Genomic DNA, 20954 nt, shown 5'->3' on the forward strand with positions numbered 1-20954 from the left:
ATGATATAGCAGTCCCATTTCTGAGTAGATATCCAAAGGAAATGAAATCAGTGTCTTGAAGAGATATTCACACTCCTGTGTTCATTACAGCATTATTCACAATAGCCAAGAGAGGGTGACTGTCCATCAGCTAAATGGATAAAGAAAATGTGGACTGTGTGTATGTGTAATGGAATTAGTCAGCTGTAAAGAAGAAGGAAATCCTGTTGTTTGTGACATCATGGATGAACCCAGAAGACATTATACTGAGTGAAGTAAGCCAGAGAGAGAAAGACAAATGCTATATGATCTCCTTTATATGTGAAATCTAAAAAAGTTGAACTCCTAAAATCAGAGAGTAGGAGGGACATGAGAGAAATGGGGAGATGTTAGTCAGAGGGTACAAACTTCTAGTTAGAAGATGAACAAATTATGGAGCTCTAAGGTACAGTGTGGTGACTATAGTTAATAACAGTGCATTCTATACTTGAAATTTACTGAGAGTAGATCTTATGTTCACACACACACACACACACACAGTGGTAACTATGTGAGGTGATAGGTGTTAATTAACTTGAGTGTAGCAGTCATTTCATATGTAGATGTATATTAAATCATAATGTTATATACCTTTTAAAAATTAATGTTGTCCAACCCAAATACATGCGGTTTTTTATTTGTCAATCAGACCTCCGTAAAGCTGGGCTGGGGGGGATCCTTAGGGCTACAATTAAAATGTCTGTTTCCTTTATACTTAGGCAATTTTTCCTCCCACGTTCATCACCCAAGACAGCAGTACTACTTTAATAGTTCAGGTAAGCACTTTATTGCGTTTACATTTTATTTCAAAAACTGACAAGTGTTTGCCACCACAGAGCTTCCTTAAGGTAGTCGTAGCTTGGGCCATCGTAGAGTCGTCCGCAGGTGCAACCAACGTGCCTGAAAGCTAGATGGAGCCACAGCCCAGGGAGCATATTTGGGCGAGCTGGTAAGGAGGGCTGAGGGAGGAGGTTACCGTGGCCTGAGAAGATTGTACGATCGGGTACGAGGTCTGTCAGACATAGTAACGTTCACACTGGATCCGGGTCTAGTACCAGGTTCTCGGTCTGTAAGCCCACACTGCCCGCAGAGGGTTAGAAGTTAGGTTCAGCTCTACTCGTCTCCACAGTCCACCCCACCGACACATCCAGGAGGACTCGCGCCCACCTAAGAGGCTAAGGTAGGTGTTTCTCTGATAGTTAATACCATGTGACTTAAAGAAGTGAGTTTATTTTTTCTAAATGGCTTGCAAACATGTAACAAGCACTTCCTGTTAAAGCACATGACCTGTTTTAGACTAAGGCCCTCACGTGCCATGCTCAGAGGCGGTTCGGTACTGCTCCTGACCAATTCCTGCAGACAAGTGTTAAATGAGCCATAGGCTGGGCAAGTCTCGGTGTCTTTTAGAGCCATTTGACTGGACAACCGTCGTAGCTTACATCTGGCGTCGGCAGCCCTTTCCGTGAAGGGCCGTAGAGCTAATGTTTTAGACTCTAAAGGCTTTGACTGCCACATGGTCTCTGTCATAACTTGTCTCCGTAACATGAAAGCAGCCAGAGACAATTTATAAACAAATGAGTGTGGCTGTGTCGCAGTGAAACCTGATTTACAAAAATAGACAGTGGGCTGGATTTGGACCACAGTTGTAGATTTTTGACCCCTGGCTTAAATAATATAGGTACAGAGAATTATATATATTAGTGTGTCTGTGTGCATTTATATATATATATATATATATATATATATNTCTCCAACTGTGATTATGGAATTATCTGGATCTCTCTTTAATTTGGTCAGTTTTTGCCTCATGTATTTTGTCTTTCACTGAATTTGGGAGGGTTTCAGATATTAATTGTACAAATGTTTTTTTCCTCCAGTCGGAAACTTTAATGACATGAAATCTAAACATTTTGAGTGTTCCTCAAGCCCTTCATGCTCTTTTATTTCAGCCTTCTTCCCTTTGTGTTCTGTACCTTGGATAACTTTTGCTGATTTGTCTTCAAGTTCATGATCTCTTTCCCCTGTCCTCTCCATTCTTCTTTTGAACTTATCCAGTGCCTTTTTAAAAAAAAATTTTTTTAAGGTTTTATTCATTTCTGTGAGAGAGAGACAGAGAGACAGCATGAACAGGGGAGGGTCAGAGNTTGTTTCTATCTCTGCTGAAAAATATCTCTCCATTCATTTAAAAAATGTTCACCTTTATCTCATGGAGCATAGTCATTGGTCATTTGGTCATTGGTCATTGGATCGTCTTTAAAGTCTGTCTTATAACTCCAACCTCTGAGTCTACTCATTGGTCACTGTCTTTTGTTTTGTTTTAGTTTGTGATTTCCAGTAATTTTGACAGTGACTTTTTTGACTATTGTGAGATTCCAGAGCCTGTGAAAACCCTCTGTAAATATTGACATTTTTGTTTGTGCAGGCAGTCATCCTGTTTAGGTTTAGACCACAAATTCTGTCTCCTTCTGTGGGTGGTTACATTCCGATGTCACTTCAGTTTTCAGGTCTACTGTGCTGTTTGGGCCAATCTCATGCATGTACCTCTCATGGGTTAATTTGATATTTGTGTGGTGGGTTATGTAGTAGTTCAGTTCTTAAAGCCTTTGCTTTTTATATGTTTTTAAGTAAAATATTTATTTTGATGTGGACCACAATCTGACAATCCTGGGATCATGACCTGAGCCAAAATCAAGTCAGATGCTTAACTGACTGAGCCTCCCAGGCGCCCCTGCTTTTTTTTTTAAACCCCGCATTGGATATGTTCATCACATCCATAGCTCAGAGAAGGGCCCAGAGCTTGTTCCAGTTGATTCACAGAAATAGGAGATTCCTTTTGTGTAGATTGAATTTCCATCTTTTTAAAAAAATTTTTTTAAATGTTTTATTTATTTCTGAGAGAGAGAGACAGCATGTGCAGGGGAGAGTCAGAGAAAGAGGGAGATACAGAATGTGAAACAGGCTCCAGGCTCTGAGCTAGCTGTCAGCACAGAGCCTGATGCGGGGCTCGAACCCACAGACTGTGAGATCGTGACCTGAGCCTAAGTCAGACGCTTAACTGACTGAGCCGCCCAGGTGCCGCAGCATTTCCATCTTTTACCGTTCCCCTTCTGCCTTAGGAATTTTCTTAAATATTTCCTTCTAGTTCAGGTCCCTTGGTAATCCATTTTCCCAGCTTTTGTTTTACTAAAGAACATTCCCCACCTTTTCTGATTTCCAGTCACACCAACGTTGGATTGCTTCATTCTGTCTTACAAAAGTCTGAGATTCTGTGTATTTGGGTATGTGGGGACTTCAGTTTGGATGGTTTCTATTGTTGTGTGTTCAGATTCTTCCACAAGGTCGAGTTTGCTGTCAATCCCATCTTGTGAATTTTTTCCACTCACCTTTTGTATTTTTCAGCTCTGGAAGTCCCATTTTATTCTTTTCCATATCTTTCATTTCTTCTCTCATTATATTCATGTTTCTCTTTAAATCCTGAGCACTGTTATAATATTTATGTTCAAAGGCATAATTATGCCTTCTCTCTCTCAGTCTCCCTCTCTCTAATATATATTATTATATTATATTATATTATATAAATTATATTATATATAATATACCATACATATTATGTATCTATATATATTATATACCTATATATAATATATATATGTTTGCATCTACTACAACACACGCTGATTTTTCTCCTGGCTGTGGGTCACAATTTTTGTTTGTCTAGTAAGTTTTGATTGGATAATAGACATTGTGTATTTTGTGGTATTGAATTTATCTTAATTCAGAGAAATCTGAACTTTGTTCTGGCACACAGTTAAGTTTCCTGATGATCAGTTTGATCCCTCTGGCGCTTGTTTTTAAGTTCTTTATTGGGTCTAAAGTAACTTTTACTCTATGGTTAATTCTGTGCTACTACTGAGGTGTCACTTTTCTGGGGTCTTTCCTAAATGATCTTTGTTCAGCAAGGGCTCTCTGTTCTGGTTGGTTGGGAAGCAAAGGTCTCCTAGCCCTGCCTGAGCTCTGGGCATTGTTCAACTTGTAGCTCTTCATTCCTTCCCTGGTCACATGGCATTTCACCCACACATGTGGAGCTTAATAATTCAGCAAAATCTCCAGAGGCCCCATGCAGGTTTCTGAAGGTTTCTCTGTACACTTAGTTTTCTTTTGCGAAACTCTGCCCTGCAAACGTCAGCTTATCTCAAGGATCCTGCTGCACCTGCTTGTGTCTCCTTTCCCTGTACCACAGTCTGGAAAGCACCTCCAGGCTCATTTCCTTTCTCTCAAGGATCAAAATCTTGGATTGCCTGTTATACAATATCTGCTAACATTTGTTTCATATATTTTCTCCAGTTTTTTTAGTATGGTGGAAGGGCTAGTTCAGTTCTAGTTACGCCTTTCTAGCAGAGGTAGAAATCCATTTCAGCAGTATTAGCACGATACATTCAGTGTTCAGCCCGAAGGGGAGGAGTAGGGTTGCATTTGGTGGAGGTTATTTAGAGGAAGTGGAGTATAGGGTCTTGAATGAATAAGTAGAAGTTAAGCAAAGCAGTGGGAAGAAAGGGATTATCAGGCTTTTTACTAAAGAGCCTGTTTGAGATTATCCAGAATGTGCCAGAGTGCCACTGGAGGATTTAATCAATGGAGTGAGACTATTGGAGTTATAGTCAAGTTATAAAGGTTTGGATCATGATTATCAATCTTGGCTATATATATATATATATATTTGAAATACCTGAGGAGCTTTTTATAGTATATCCATGCCATGAATTCATCCAAGACAAATTAAATCAGAATGAGGATAGATACAGGGAATTGGATTTTTTTTTTAACTTCCCAGGTGGTTTTCATGAAATCAAGAACAAAAATCATAGGCTTAGACAATTGGCCTTCCATTGACTTGGGGACCGTAGAAGTGAATACTATTGCTGCCCCAAGAAAAGACTTCACTTCTGAGGCTTTTGCCTGTGCTAATTTGAATGCTTAAAATATTAGAACTGTGGTCTTGGTGTACAGGGTAACAGCTGTTGGGCAATGCCAGCTCATCTCCCTCTGTCTGTGGACTCACCTAAAGAGAAGGACGATGAGTAGTTACTGACTAAGCTGATAAATATACTCATTTGGAAGAGTGTTGATACCTTTCCGTTTTTGGTTATGGAGACGAGTTTACACTGATTTAATTATAAGAGCTTCACTGGCCTACGTAACTAGGAAGAGGTGGGTTGGATAGGAAGATGCATTTTGATCCTCTCTCCCACTGTGATTTCTCACTTGTTGACTTTGTTCCCTCTACTTGGCAGAATAGAACAGAGTAGAACATGGCCCCTAACACCTAGGCATTGGTAGAGGGGAAAAAAAGGTTTTCTCCTGGTTGATTTATTAAATCCCAAGAACTAACAGGAATGTTTCTGGGAACAAAGAGAATAATAATATATTTGTGTGCAGACATGTCTTAAAACCATCATAGACTACGTGGTCCTAAGGTCTTGTGTGACAGCTGGGGAATTGAAGTCGAGGGATGTTAGGTAATTTGCCTGAAGTCATACAGATAGTTAGTGATAAAACCAGGTCCAAAAGTGCCACTCACTGATGCCTCTGCCTTTTCTGTTGTACAGGGATAGGAGATGGACTGGACATTCTGCTGATTTATCCTAGTTCCTGTTACTGTCTTTTCTCTTTTTCTTTTTTGGCACTTTAAAAACAATAGTAAAAAGGGAACCCTGCTCCTTTCCTCCTTCATATGGAAGAGGCATACACACAGCAGACACACAGACCAGAGAATTAAAAGCCTCTTTTACCTTTCTCTCTTATCCCCTATATGATTACCATATTTATATTCCTTCCTCTGAAGTAACTGGATTTCTTCAAAAGCAGAGCTACATAAGGCCAGGTGGCCATGCTAATGGTCATCTAGGGAACTTGTATGAGAGCATATGTATCTCTTACAAGTAATGATTTATTTTTAATATGGCAGTCCATAGCTGCAAGAGTCTTTTATAGGTCAAAGAACCTCATGAATGTTTAAAAAGCTGTTACCAATTTTTCTAATCTTGGTGGTGTTTCTTGATCTCTTTTGCCATGAAATCCTGGTATGTGTATAAGGAACAGATGGAGTAGTTAATAGAATAATGATAACCAGAATTTCTTTTACTACAGAGCCAAAGTCTATAGCTACAAAAGAATATTAAACTGGTATTCATTGCAGGATATAATTTAAACTTATTTATCTTAAGTGTTTGATTGTTGGGTCTTTCCAGCCATGTTTATTATGAAGATTTAAAAATATCTGATTGGGCCAGTGGAACAGCTGAAGAAAATTTTTTGTCCTACGAGACCTGTTCTTGTTATAATAGATATTGATGGGAGTTTTGGTCTTCTTGATGATTTATGACTGGTGAGAGAGAACCTTTAACCACACTAGTCTTTTTGACTGAACTTACTAAAGCTTTCCCTTTTTCTCCCTATGTTTTATCTGACAAGTACCAAATTAGATTTTCTAATATTCAGATGTTGAGAGTTGTAGACTTTATTTCATTAAGGCACTGCTGGTTTGTTTTTTAAAGAAGAAATAAAGTAAAGAAAAATGTTTTTTTCTATGTCAAGAAAATGTTGCCTCAAATTGTAGCAAATTTACCTGGTAATTGAAACTCTATAGATGTAGGCAGTAATTCTGCTACCTGTGTAGGTGGGTATTCAGAGCTTTGAGGTCATTTTGGGGTTTGAATTAGCTGAACCTTTTCGAGGCTAGATAGGTAGAAATGCTGCTTAGAACTTCTGTAACAGAATGACTTTCCACAGGGGTTTGAAAGTGGTAATGAGCCATATGGAAAAGTGCCCAAAATGCTTCTTTCTGATGCAGTAAAATAGTTGGCACTCTTAGGGGATTGGGCAGTCTCTCTGTTCAGGGACTGCTAAAGCCTAGCACAGTATTTTATGACTTACCCATAAGTATTCTATGATGGTTTGGAAGTTGCCCCTTTCTTTGGTTCTTTGTGAAGTAGACATATTGATTATATTTTAGCCATTTGCCCTTATATGAAAGGCTTTGTTGTTGCTATTGTTTTGGTAAGAGTTCCAGAAAGCAGTATCTGGAGCAGCACTGCAGGCTTCTTTACTCTCAGGTTATGAAACTTGCTGGTGGGTGTTCCCCAACAAAGCAGCGGGAGCTAAATTTCTGTCATGGGAAAGTTGAGTGGAGACCAGTTTGAGGAAGGATGTCCATACTTAAATTTGAATCCAGATCCCACTTCAGTCCTACACTCTTGTGAGGATTTGGGAACTTTATTTGCATCCTTCTCCTGTTTTAGATATAATGTTAATATTCTGACCTGGGAAACATGGGAGAAAATGTGGAAGTTGGGCCATTGGAGGTATTTAGTAAATTTCCACTAATTTTTTACTACCTTAGGAGCAAGGTTTGTCAGAATTAATTCCCAAAATCTTGAAAATTTTTATTTAATGTTTACTTAAATCATTCACTTTGTGAGTGACTTTCCTGGACATTTAGTAAAACGGTACCAAGATAGCAGAGTATTGTAACAACCGGTAAGAGTATAGACATGTATCATCACTTCAGATTATCAGCTGAAACTAGATCAGTGTGTTCTATTATCATTCCATTGTTTCTATGAAAATAAGGACTTTTGAAGTGCCCGAAAATTCTTATGGGAGATAGTTAAACTGTTTCCCTTTTAATCTTGCATTTTATTTATAACCAACGTAAAACTAAATTTTAAAATAGCCTCAGGACCAATTATCAAATATTCTGAATATGAAATCTTCATTAACCAGATTCTACCCCACAGTGTTCCTCTATTTTGGGTTGAGTGTGTGTGTGTGTGTGTGTGTGTGTGTGTGTGTGTGTGTGTGTGTTTTTCTATTGTTTTACTAAAGCAATAAGAAATTTAAACTCAAGCATGTACTATGTTGGGAGACATATGACACAGGACTCATAGTACAGGCTAGGAATTTTCATCATGAACAAAAAGCACATTAGTTAACCTTTCAAATATTCACTTCCAAAGGATATGATAATGGAAGGAAAGAAGGGATAAAGTTAAAACAGACTATTACTAACTTCTCTCTCATTATATCAGAATTAGCTTGGGAGTCTTTGAGGGGAAAAATTCTCTTCCAAACAAATTACATAAAAGTGGGCAATTAAAGGAAATGTGAGGAGTAGACTCAAACTAACCTAAGAAGATTGATGGAAACAGACGTGAACCTTGCTCTGTAATTGACCTTTAGTAATGGGGTATGTAAGTCTGATACTTCAAGGGTTATTTAATGAGCAGGTCATTTCTTCTCTCGTTGTATCCTGCAACCAATTTCTTGAAAGGGCTATTAATAGAAACCATGTTCTTTGACATACAATTATAATTACAGAGATCCTGCCTTGTGTATCTCTCAGTGTAGTTCTTACTGTCCAAAGTAGCCTACCCAGCACAGAAATCCTGTGGTATCTGCATTAAATGGTATCTGCCTCCCATTCTACGCAGCCACAGACAGAAAGGTTTTATCAACTGTCATTTCAGTCATTACCTTCACTCTCTTGAGCACTTCACAGAAAATAACCCAAGTATTGTGTAGCTCTGAACTGTAAGAATCCACTCCAGGTGAAAATAGCCCATACCAGGACCACTCAGAGCTTCTCAGTTAATAGCTCCTTCCTCTTTAGCACATGAGTCCCGACTCAGCGTGTCCAGTTCCACATTGGGCACTGCGGGTACAGCAGTGTTAAGACCTATCAGTGCCAGCCTCACGGAGGCATTCTCCATTTGTCATCTTTTCTTACTTTGGCGGTTCTTACTGTACTCAAAATGATGACATCAATTATTTTATTGTCTTTGCTTACAAAATCAGGAGAATGGAAAGAACAGTACATGCCAATGTTCTATAGCCTTTTCATTGTGCCCGTAGGCTACTCCACGTATCAGGATTATTACCCCCACGGCGGGCCAGCTTACTCTGAAGAAGTACCCAGGAACTATGATGCCTACACAGCAGGGCTGAGCGAGGAGGAGCAGCTTGAGAGAGCATTAAGAGCCAGCCTCTGGGACCGCGGTAGGAATTTCGTGCCCTTCTCTTATTTTAAAGCATGCCTCACATAGTGAGATGGTCTGAAAAAGGACTGTGTGTCACAAATTAAACTTTAAATAGTTTATAAAAAGGATATGTAGATTAAAAAAAAAAGTATGTGCAGATTGTCATTACAAAGAACACAGCGTGATGCCGTATTCCCAGCAACCTAAGCTAACGAGGTGCCAGACTATGTATGTATTGTTAAAATTGTTCTTTTTACAGGTTCACTGAACACAATGCTTTGGCATTAAAGTCAGGGAAAAAAAATTCTTAGGTACACGAAAGAAGGAGCTCGTTTTGGAATTCATTATAAAGCAGGCTGTATACCACTGTCTAGCAAAATGTTGCCCACAAACCTTCCACCAAATCACATGGACAGCTTGATAAGAATTCACACTCAGGGCTCCACTCCTGACCTACCGAACCCAGTCTCTCTGGGGGCAGAGCCTAGGAATGTGTGTTTTGAACAGGCTTTCCAGAAGATTTCTTTTACAGACCGATATATGAAAAGCACTGTATTTATTTTGCCATCTTTGCTGTGAGTTTGGCTTATTACTGTTACTCTTGTTTTACTAAGTGACTAAAAACCATCTCTTCATTCATTCAATAAGCATTTATTAAGGTCTTATGATGTTTCATGGACTGTGTTAGGTACACAGGGAACACAAGGGTAAAAGATGGACTCTTCCTCAAAAAGTTCACAGTCTTGGGTGGAGGAGATGCCTGCTGGATGCCGCAGGGAACAGGTAACTCTCATAGCAGGTGCTAAGGTGGGAGTGCTCAGCTAAGAAAGGCGCAGGCCAACCAATTGAGGCAGGGAGAGGGGTGAGCTCTGCCTTAACCACAGCTACCAGACCCTCACAGAGGACTTGGACCCTCAAGGACATAGGGAGTTGGCAGAGATGTGGGCGGGTCTTCCAGGCGGGAGTCAGTGTCCCATAGACCAGGTGGTGAGGGCGTGGTCAGCCAGCCCTCCAGTTCGAAGGGAGCATTAAGAGAAGGCAGGGAAGAAGAATGGGAAGCAAGGCTGCGGCCTGAGCCCAAAGGTCCTAGAATTAAACAGGCCAAGTGGAAAATGGACCTGGAATGTGGAGTGACTGCCAGTAGAGTCCTGTGTGCGGGAGGGACGTGATCCGAGCTGTGCTTTACGAATCTGGCTACAGTCGTTGCACAAAGAAGGACCAGGCACCTGTGGGGAGCAGAGGCATTATGCTAGATGATAAGAATGCATCAACTATGACAACTCGGCTTATGACTTTAGCAGCAGTGTGCATGGAGGTCAAATGACAGCAGTAGTCCAAACGAGAAACAATGAGGAAGGCGGCAAGAGAAATGGAGAGGAAGAGTTAAGTCAGTATTTCTTGGGTAAAGCATATCAGAATTATGGTGTATATGTAACAGATCACCCAGACACATACTCACTCTTTCTCTCTCTCTCTTTCTCTCTCTCTCTCTCTCTCTCTCTCTCACACACACACACACACACACACAGCTGAAAATAGTAAACATTTTGTCTTGCTCTAGAGCATATAGTGCAGCTGGCCAAAGCTTAAGCGACCTTAGTTCGCCCTCTGTGCTGAGGGGTCTGTGGTGGGTCACCTGGAGCTGACTGCTGGGGGATGACCCCATTCACTTGCCTGACTGACCGTCGTGTGAGGCGATGGTGGAGATGAGGCTGTGCACCCCTGCTTGGCCAGCCGGCTGGCCCAGGCTCATCCACCAGGCCTCAGCCCAAAGCTACTGAGAGAGTGAAAACGAAGCTTAGGCTGGCACGTTGTCAATTCCATTGTATTTGTTGCTGAAATGAATACACTGCCCAGACTCCTGGGATGCAGAAGTAGAAGCCACCTCTTCATGGCAGGAGCTGCAGAGTCACGTTGTGAAGAGGATGGATAGAAGGCAAGGGAGAGAATTAGGGCCATTCTCATATCATTACATCGCATATACTCAATGGGTTACTGGTATCACAATTGCTAATAGCACGCTTAGCCTCGGAATCCTAACTTCTGGGGACAGGGCCCCAGAGCCTCTACTAAAACAAATTTTCATGGTTTTATTCCTATGCAAACAGGGGTTTAGTCACCACCAGGCAAGACAGGAGATATTATGGGATAAGGACAGGTGGAACAGAGCTACTGCGCACGGGCTTTATACCAGATTTCGTGTCGGACCCCCGAGGGACAGCGCGAGGGCAGTTCCTTAAAGCCATGTAACTGTTCTGTGTAGTGATGATTGTGGTGGATACACGACTCTGTATTTGTCAGAACTCACATACCTGTACATCACAAACTCAATTTTCCCATAAGGAAATGTTGAAAGAGGTAAATAAAAATTAATATGAAACCCTGTGAAATAATGCGTGGTCCTGCAGAGACCATCGACGACGACGAAAACCATCACCTGAAAGGTTGTTGAGGGACCAGACAGTGAGGAAGTTGTTACCTCAGAGTGGAAATGCTGATAACAAAGGGGAAAATGTACCTCTGCAACAGAGAGATCAACGCAGTGATCAAGCTCAGCTCAGAGGTGTCATTAGTGAGATGGCCTGTGTGTTTCCCAGGGAGGCGGATGAGGCACACAACATCATATTCTTGCTGAAAGTGTTTCACGTGACTTCGAGCCTCTCGATGTAAGTGTCAGTATATAGGAAATACATGGGATAGAGGGACAGGCTGAATAGCACCATGGAGAAATAATTGGACAAAACATGGGATTTCTGCAATTCAAGGAGACTGGTCTCCTGGAGAAAAAAAAAAATCCGTGTCAAAAAACAAAAAACAGGGTGGTGTTTTGTATTAAGAGTAAATAACAGTCAAACATAACATGAGAACCTTGAAGGAGTGGCTGTAAAAACAGTTTATAAGAAAATGGGAATTCTGCATTTGGACTAGATATTAGATGTTGTTAGGGAAGTAATCTGAGTTTCTTGGAGGTGACGATGGTGTCATGGATAAGCAGCAGAATGTCCCTTGTTCTTGGGAGGTACACACTAAAGTATTTAGAAGCAAAATAATATGTTGTCTGCAGCCTACTTTGGAAGGTCAGTGGGAACAACCCGGTACCTTCTGGCTCGCTCCCCCTGCACCCCCGCCAAGTACTGCATCCAAATAGATTTGGGAAACACTGCAAAGCTATAAAAATATAGCAAACTATATCCCTTTAAAGATGCAGCATGGCACAGTTCTAATTGGGAAGCCAGTTTATTAAATGACTGTTTTCTAAACTCCTCTGACCACGGAACTTTATTTTCAGTGAGTGATTTTAAGAACATATGGGATGAGTTCTAAGGAAGTTGACCTAACGAGACTTCGCAAAGTGCACTTTACAGGCTCAGGTGGCAGCAAAGGGATTAGCTTTACAAACTGTTTATATTATAAATTTCAGGCTTATTTTCTTTAAAACGCTTTGTGATTGTCTTATTAAGAATGAGACACCATGGCACTCCTGGGTGGCTCAGTCAGTTGAGTGTCCAACTTTTCATTTCTTTCCCTCAGGTCATGATCTCAAGGTATGTGAGATCAAGGCCTGCATCAGGCTCCATGCTGACAGTGCAGAGCCCGCTTGGGATTTTCTCTCTGTCTTTCTCCTGCTCACCCACATGCTCTTTCTCTCTCTTTCTCTCTCTCAAAATAAAAATAAAAAATAAACTTAAAAAAATTTATCAAAGAGGCATTGTTTAAAAATTTTTTTTAATGTTTGCTTATTTTTGAGAGAGAGAGAGAGAGAGAGAGGAGAGAGAGACAGAAGGGGACACAGAATCTGAAGCAGGCTCCAGGCCCTGAGCCATCAGCACAGAGCCCGACATAGGGCTTGAACTCATGAACTGTGAGATCATGACCTGAGCCATAGTCGAACGCCCAACCAACTGAGCCACCCAGGTGCCCCCCAAAAGACATTATTTTAAAGGCCTTAATATTTTGTAGCCTTTTTTTCCCTATGCAGAAAGTATTTGGTTTGAGTTAATTTTATAAACTTCTGACTGTATAGTATGTACTATTTTGTACCTTACTTATTTTCCTTCAGTGTTCTGTTGTATTTTTTCTGTTGTATATTTTCATACCGCTAGATTTTTTGAACATCTAGACCCTCTATGTATTAGATTTATACCTAAGTATTTTTTTGGAGGGGAAGGTAGGCTATTCTAAGTAGTCATTTTCAAGAACTTCCATTTGTTGAGATTATTATATGTTTTTTTCTTCTTAAATTATTTTGAATTTCAAAGTTGAAGAAGGTTTGCATTCTGAGGATGAGGCTCACCTGGTTGTGACATTTTATGGTCCATCCTGGTGAAAATACCATGTGCTCCTGAAACGGATGGGTATTCTGCTCTGGTTGGGTGAAATATTCTATAAATGTTAATTAGATTGACAGTTCAGCACCCCCATTCTGATTATCTACCTGTTCTATTGCGTACTGCATTCTGAATTATATGAGTTATATGAAAACATTTATATTTATGTATATAATATATAATTCAGTATTCCTGAATGCTTAGGGTTGCTGTGGTGACCCTCTGTACACCAAACACTTGAGATTCCTCCAGGGTTACCTAGTCTTTTAGGGTGGCGGCCGATTTGCTGAAGACGTTCTCTCGGCATCTGCTTGACCTTCAGCAGCGTCTCCTCTGTGCTGTGCTTGGGCAGTTCATGCCCCTTCTCCGTGGTGCACGCTGCTGCTGCTGCTTCCTGTGGTTTTATAGTCTGGGGTGGCGGGCAAGCGGGGTACGCTCTGATTAGGCCTTGATCCTAGGCAGTGACTGTGTTGTGATTAGAGTTGTGGCCTTCTCCGTGTTCCCGGCCCGCCCCCAAGTCTAGAGGTCCCTTTTCATTTCCCCTCCTCCTTTTCTAGGCTGCAGTAGGTTTTCACCATGTTCCTTAAGGAAAGAGTGGTCTTTGCCTTTCTCCCAGGCAGTGACGGCTTTCGTTCCATAGGGATACAGAAGGAGGATCGGGACAGTCTNTTTTTTTTTTTAAACAAACCTTTCCTGCCCTGACTGCTTTTCTTTCTCCCAGGACTGACAAAGGATGTTTTCTGTGGACTCAACTGTCCATTTTGGGAGGCCCACAAGAGGTTCTGAGAAGAGCCTAGAAGTGGTTGTGAACTCTTATATTGTAGCCCCCAGTACACTTTGTGTTATATTTCCATGAGTATAACCTGTGTTCTCTTGCTCACACTCAGCCTTTAGCAATTCATTCATGGTTTCGGCCAAATTCTTTTTTTGAGCATCCAGCCGTGTGTTCTAGGTACGCAAGGGCTCAGGTACCTTTTAGACCTCTGTTTAGCTGCCTTACTGCCTCAGCTCCTTGATGGTTCAGAAAAAGTTATTAATTTGCAGATTGTCCAGCATTTATGTTTATTATAAGGATAGGAGTGGTGCTTTCCCTAGCTTTCTGCACCCCAAAGGGAAGCTGGAAGCATTCCTTGTTCTTCACTGGGGTTTGAATCTATCATTCTTAGTACATTTACTTATTACCTTTTCGTGTTTGTTTGTTTGAATAAGATCCTCCTGTCACGAAGTAGGCAGAATCTATAGTCCTTTTTCAAAGGGCTGGATGCTTAATTTTTTCTCTTTGATGTATAGTTTTCAGAGCAAGAAGTTAGTGTCATAGAGCAATGCTGAGATTTGAAAGGGCCAACTAATAGAAATTCATTTGGTTGAATGCCAGTCCAGCAAGAAACCTCCAGCACCAATTAGTTTCAGATTGTTCTTTAGTTAAATTATCCTGGAGGAGGAAATTAAAGAATCAAGGTGGCACTTTTTTAACCTCACAATTCGCTGTTGGCATAGCCCTCAACAGGACCTGGCTGTACATGTCCTGAAGCTCATGCCGGGAATACTCATCCCAAAGTAGCCTTTGTAGGAGAAATCGTGGAATCCCTGTTATTTCAAGGAGCCTGCGCATTTACTACTCTCCACAGAATTCTTGTCTTGTTCTGTTGGCGGTCTCCGCTTTTATAAGCAAGTCCAAGAGGCAGCTGATAGCACAATAATAGAAAAATTTTGGAAAAGAGCCATCTCTTTCTTTGAGTCAAAAGGCAGATGCCAAGTGGGAACATTAGCTCATTGCATTTTCCTCTCTCCCCTCCCCCACATCCTTCTATGGATAATTTGTTCCTTTTTTTTTTTTTTTTTAAATAGCCTGCCTCCAACTTCAGCTGGCGGCTGGGTACAAAGCTGTGTTCTTTTCAACTTCTGTCTGCCAGCCTGGAGCATGTGCCCTGGTTGAAGCTGGAAATCCTTGCTGACATGTGGAGGAACTTGTGCCGCTTTTCTTAGACTCTTTCTGAAAGGCAAATGGCCACGATCACACTTTGGCTCTCTCGTGAAAATCAGGCAGATCTCTCACCCCCCTCACACACACATACACCATACAGTTGGGGGTTGCTGGTTGGCCATATGTGAAGCCATGGTGGAATATGCTACAAAGGTCTTGGCTTCAGAATGAATCTGGTTGTTGCTTTGTCTCTGAGTTTCCCGACGTGAAATTGCCGGGGGAGCCATTTTGGGGAAAATGTTGAGGTTCCAAATCAATATCTAGTGCTTTTGTTATTACCAGATTATTTGACAATATCTTTGAATCTTGTTTGTAAGCATCCTGTGTTCATAGGAACCAACCGAGACACATTTTAGGTTAAAAAAAAAAAGACTAATGTACAATGTTGCTTTTTGCTGAAGCTACACCAGGGTCTATAGGAGCAGCATTTGTCTTGTTTCTTTATCGTGTGGACACGTTTGTAGAAAATGGAACACATTACGTTCATTCTTTCTCTCTCTCCTGGTGTGGCACAAAGAGAAAATGATAGGGACTTTGGTGGCCTGCATTTCAGTCCTGGCATATTTACTTTACTTGAGGTGAGAATGACTGAATATCATCAGACTTTCATTTTATTATTATTATTATTATTTTATAATAAAGAGTTGAATTGGGTCTTGTCTTCCTTTTCCATTATTGTGTGGTAATGGACTGAGTAGGAGGAGTGTGGCTAGAAAGAGGTGGAGGGTTCTGGGAACCGTGGGGAATATTTGGTGTTTGACCTATAGGTCTCAGGTCTTAGGGATGAAAGACCGTTTCAGCAATAGAAACTCACACAGCCATCCACGGCAGACCCAAATTGATAAATACGTGGTTTAGACGGTGGTGGCTTATTTGGCTGCATGATTATATGATCCTTCCTTGGCCCAGGGCAGGCATAATGCGGTTCGCAGTTTTTAACATATGCAAATATTCACGGCTGACCGTGGGTTGGCAGAGGCATTATGGGCCAGGACAGAGACATACAGCTAATTCTCTGTGACCACATAACTTTTTTTTTTTTTTAAGTAAATTGGTGTGTTTTCCCCTAGGAAGAGTGTCTATGTAATGAAAAAGTACCATCTGCCAGATTGTCTAAAAGCAGTATCATTGCAGAACACTTCGTACAGATTACGGTTCTTACTCGCTGCTCTGTGTTGGGCGATACTTCAGTGAGTGAAGTTTGATGTTCAAGACTGTGTCTAGATGTCAAATTGTGCACGTAAAGAACCAGAAGCACATGAGTTTTAAAATCTGCGAAACAATACGTGAATCTCCCAGCCCGGGAGAAAAATTGTGAAAGGAGTGAGCCCCAGTTCTGTTTGGGTCCCTGTTGGAAAGGAGCAGTATCTCTTGATGTCCCAGATTTTAAAATATTAACCATAGCCCGCAGTTACTGAAATAATAAAATAGAAATAAAGATACATGAAATTTAAACATATTTGGGAACTTGACAGTAGTAGTTACACGTGTATTTATAATTTTTCCTCTGCTGCTACCCCCCACGATCACCATTTATTAAAAGGCATTATTCAGATGCTAATGAGGAGATTTAACAATAAAAGTATAAATGGAACTGTAATGAATCAATTCCGCTCACCCATGGCCCCTCCATCCTCCCCCATGCTTGGGGACCGCTTTGGGCTACCAGATCTTAACGGTCTTGGAAATATTACCTGGCACCCTCATCGTGTCGGTCAAGTTCATTATTCATGCTGTTACTCAGCAAATCTGTGTTTGAGCCCCTTGTGTGCGTCAGATACCATTTAGCATTGCAGGCTACAGAAATGAAGAAATCCTGTTATTTACCATGTTTGCTGAATAGTAGGGGATTTCAGTGATGGACTTCTCTTCAGCTCACCAATATATTAGATCCACGAAAGTGATGTGGTGACTTCTGAGTTGACCACTTTACTTACCCATCTGTGAAATTCTCCACTTTAGCAAAACCATTTTCTCTAAGCTATATAAGAATTTTATACACTACCAAGTTTACTGATACAGTGATTTGTGTACTCAAGCTGTCTATACAGTTTTTAATCTCAGAAGTTATGTGTATGGTCAGCATCCCATAAAATCAAATAATTGCAGAAAACTATTAACACAGACCTGATTTAAGAAACTCTTATTATTTCTACAAAATGTATCAATATGGAAAAGAGATATCAAATAGGGCTTTAAAATTACAGTGGATCTTAAATCCTTATTAAACCATTGAGGGTATGAGGAGGTTTCTAATCCTACATATTTATACTAAAATATAATACAAAACAGTTTCTTTTTTTTTTTGAAGGCCCAGACTTTGTTTCATAGACTCATTAGTTGATATTTTCAGTGAATTGGATTTTCTTTTCTTTTTATTTGAGCCTTTCTGATTCCTCTTTAAGCATTGTAATTACACATCAAAGTGAATATATATAACATTTCTCATGACTGTGTCTTAATAGTTCCTCTTCATCTTTGAGGTTAACTATGACACTATTGATGAGTTTGGGTTGTAAAGAGCTACCTTGTTGAGCATATTAAGCATGTGACTTCAGTTTAAATCTTGGGGATGGGTATGTTATTGTGGCCCTTTGCTTAATTTATTTAGATTATGTTTAAAGTCAATGACAAAGAATAGGACAAAGCAGCACCAGTTTCATATGTAACTGTGACCTGCTGGCAGTGACCTTATGAGGCATCATATCTGACACCTGATTTTGCCCAAACAGACTCAGAGAAGCCAAGAGACTTAATATCCCATCACCATCTATATACATGTCTGCTAACTTGGCCTCGATTATTGTTGACCGTGTCCTGCTCTGGGGATGCAGGTATGAGGAGCCTGGGAGTCAAGACCTCCCTGGAAGGTGCTAGATTGGATACACATTTCTAGAGCTCCCGTGAGTCCACCCTACAGCTGAATCTCTGAGTGAGTTTTCACCTCCGCCTTCTGGACGTGACTACAGACAGACTTTCAGCTTCTTCCTGTCGCCAGGGGCAGAGACCACCTGGCTTTTGAGGTAAGGGAGATGGGTGATAGTGTGACAAACGGATCTGATGCACGTGTGCTAACATCTGGTAAGATGTGTGCTGTGATCGCTGCACGTTTCTGCTTCTGTTTCGCCATTGGAATGGTCAGCGCTCAACTCCTTTTCTGGAAGTTGCACCTGAATTCCAGATGTCCTGAGGGAGACTGTGCTGAGGACCCAAGACAGGTTGATGGTGGCTGCCTGATCTCACCTATAACCATCTTGAGAATTTGGTTAACATTTGTTGTTCCGGTTATAAAAGCAATATGTATTTGCTGTGGAAAATACAGATGAGAAAAGAAGACCAAAAAGAACCCATAAGCACACCACCCAGAGAAGAACCACATAACATTTGAGGTGTATCCTTGCAGCCCCTCCCCATAGCATAGGCACCCAGAAGGAAACCACAGCAAAGGTTGTGGTGAAATTCTTTCTAAGTCAACAAGAATTAAGTGCCTCTCTATGGAGCAAGGAACGTTCACATAAAAGAAGCATTTATAATTATCTTCGTTATTTCAGATTGTGAAGTAGTGGCACAGAGGAGTTAAATGATTTGCCCAGGATCATATTCTAAGTGGTAAACACCAGACAAGAAGGGACACTAGTTGGGACACTGTTTATGTCCTACAACAGAGCCTGTTTAAAAAAGCATTTCTAGGCTGCCACTGAATTGTTGGTGACGGGAGGGACCTTTTCTCCACATAGTCAGGACCTAACTGAGCTGGAGTTATGTTTGCGTTCTTGAAGGTGGTTTGGCTGTTGTGATTTTCCTGAATTCAGAGCACTGAACACGGAGGTGGTTGTGGCTACATTTAGAAAGACCGTATTGCTTACAGAATAACAATGACATTTCCATGACTGCTGTCTTCACCTGTCCGCATATGATTGGCTAAGTCCTCTGTTTGGTTGGTTTTCAGTTTTTGTTTAAGCAACAGATCTGGATACATTTAAAAATCACAAAATAAATGGTTTTCTGTAGGGAAAGAACTCCCTTTTACACAAGAAACCTGCATCTAAGGTACCTTAAAGGACACACACTCAAAAAAATTTTTTTTAAAAAGTGCTTACTATAGACAATCATAAATACTCATCTTGGCTGTCATTCATTTCTACCAAAATTTATAGCATATGAATGTGAAAAAACTGCTTTTAATATGGAAACATCAGTGACATTTTAAGTAAGGGTATTTGCATCATTCATTTTAATAGGGCTCTATTTTTGTTCAGTAGCTTTCCTTTAAAAAACTTTCTTTAATGTTTATTTTTAAGAGAGAGACAAACACACACAGAGTATGAGCAGGGGAGGGGCAGAAAGAGAGGGAGTCACAAAATCTGAAGCCAGCTCCAGGCTATGAGCTGTCAGCACAGATCTGATGCAGGGCTTGAACCCACAAACTGTGAGATCACGACCTGAGCCTAAGTCGGGCGCTTAACTAACTGAGCCACCCAGGTGCCCCTAGTAACTTTCCTTTTAGAGGAGAAGTGATTGAGAACAAAAAGGAATGAATATGCTCACATTAGATGTGGCTTAAGACATCAGAATTTTACATCAGGCTGTCACACATTTCTCCTGCTCCTTAGGAGTGGGAATTAGTCCCATGAGAATTTCCGGTGTCATCCACTCTGCCTCTCAAAGTTCCCTTTGTCAGAGTTGCGCAGTCTTCCATCTATTTTGTTGTGTTGTCTTGCTAGTAAGAAAAATCAAGTCATACGTTGGTTTCCATTTATTATAGACTCACAAATGGCTTTCACAGTGGTCTAGTTTCATCACATGGCGGTTCTCCAAGGGTCCAGAACTATTTATAATTCTGTTGTATTTAGTTACGGAGAGCCAGATGTGAGAGTCATGCATACTATGTATTTATATATCTTCATGAATCTCAATTAGGGACCAGAAACCTTCCTGTGTCACATCTGTGTTATTCAAATCTATTTTTGTTGTACCAAAATTGTGCAGCGTTATGAAGATCACTATAAATATTAGGCTGATTAAAATGACATTGTAATCATCTGCTTTGGAAAAATTGCAAATGGCCTAATCATGCCCTGAGAAGGGACAGGTTAAATAAATTACGATATAGAATAATACTCAGTCATTAAAAAAGACCTAGTGAATGTACTGTAAAAAAAAGATTGGGATAATATTTCACAAAATGCCACTTATCCTTATTTCTCAAGCATAAGATTAGGGTGACTTTTCTTGTTTTGACTTAACTCCCTTTTCGAAAATTTCTACAAAATCATGTAGAACCTTTCTAAGGAAAAAAAATTATTAAAATGAATCTGGGCATTGCTAAAAATGTTTACTGTTAGCCATGCTGTTCTGTGATGTTCTCCACAGCCCCATTCCATGTAAGGCTGCAGGTGGTTTTGCTGTGGAGAAGTGCAGAGACGCCTCATTCATTCACTTCCAGCCTCTGCAGGCTACCGATGGGCAGTCAGAGCGATGGAGGAGGCTGAGCAGAGCCTGGCTTTCAAACTAGGATCACTCCAGATCCAGTCTCCCCTTTTCCTTTTTGCTTCTCCCCTTTTCCTTTCCATCTTTCCTCTGAACCTT

General features: G+C 40.7%; 1 protein-coding gene across 7 annotated transcripts in view; it reads left to right on the forward strand.

Annotated features, from left to right (window-relative positions):
• RHBDD1 (rhomboid domain containing 1) overlaps positions 1 to 20954 on the forward strand; it is a 129761-nt gene that overhangs the window by 64138 nt on the left and 44669 nt on the right. For 3 of the 7 annotated variants that reach the window (XM_077748613.1, XM_077748615.1, XM_077748614.1), the window contains exons 5-7: positions 738 to 794; positions 8929 to 9072; positions 18098 to 18276. In XM_077748613.1, the coding sequence (XP_077604739.1) occupies positions 738 to 794; positions 8929 to 9072; positions 18098 to 18261 (365 nt within the window). In that variant the 3' untranslated portion in view covers positions 18262 to 18276. Of the gene's footprint in view, positions 1 to 737; positions 795 to 8928; positions 9073 to 11161; positions 11347 to 18097; positions 18277 to 20954 lie in introns of those variants that run through there. The other 4 variants (XM_077748617.1, XM_077748616.1, XM_077748618.1 and 1 more) reach the window with 3 other exon arrangements.

This window comes from Crocuta crocuta, unplaced genomic scaffold, assembly GCF_008692635.1.
Source record: "Crocuta crocuta isolate KB4526 unplaced genomic scaffold, BGI_CrCroc_1.0 scaffold229, whole genome shotgun sequence".
NCBI lineage: Eukaryota > Metazoa > Chordata > Mammalia > Carnivora > Hyaenidae > Crocuta > Crocuta crocuta.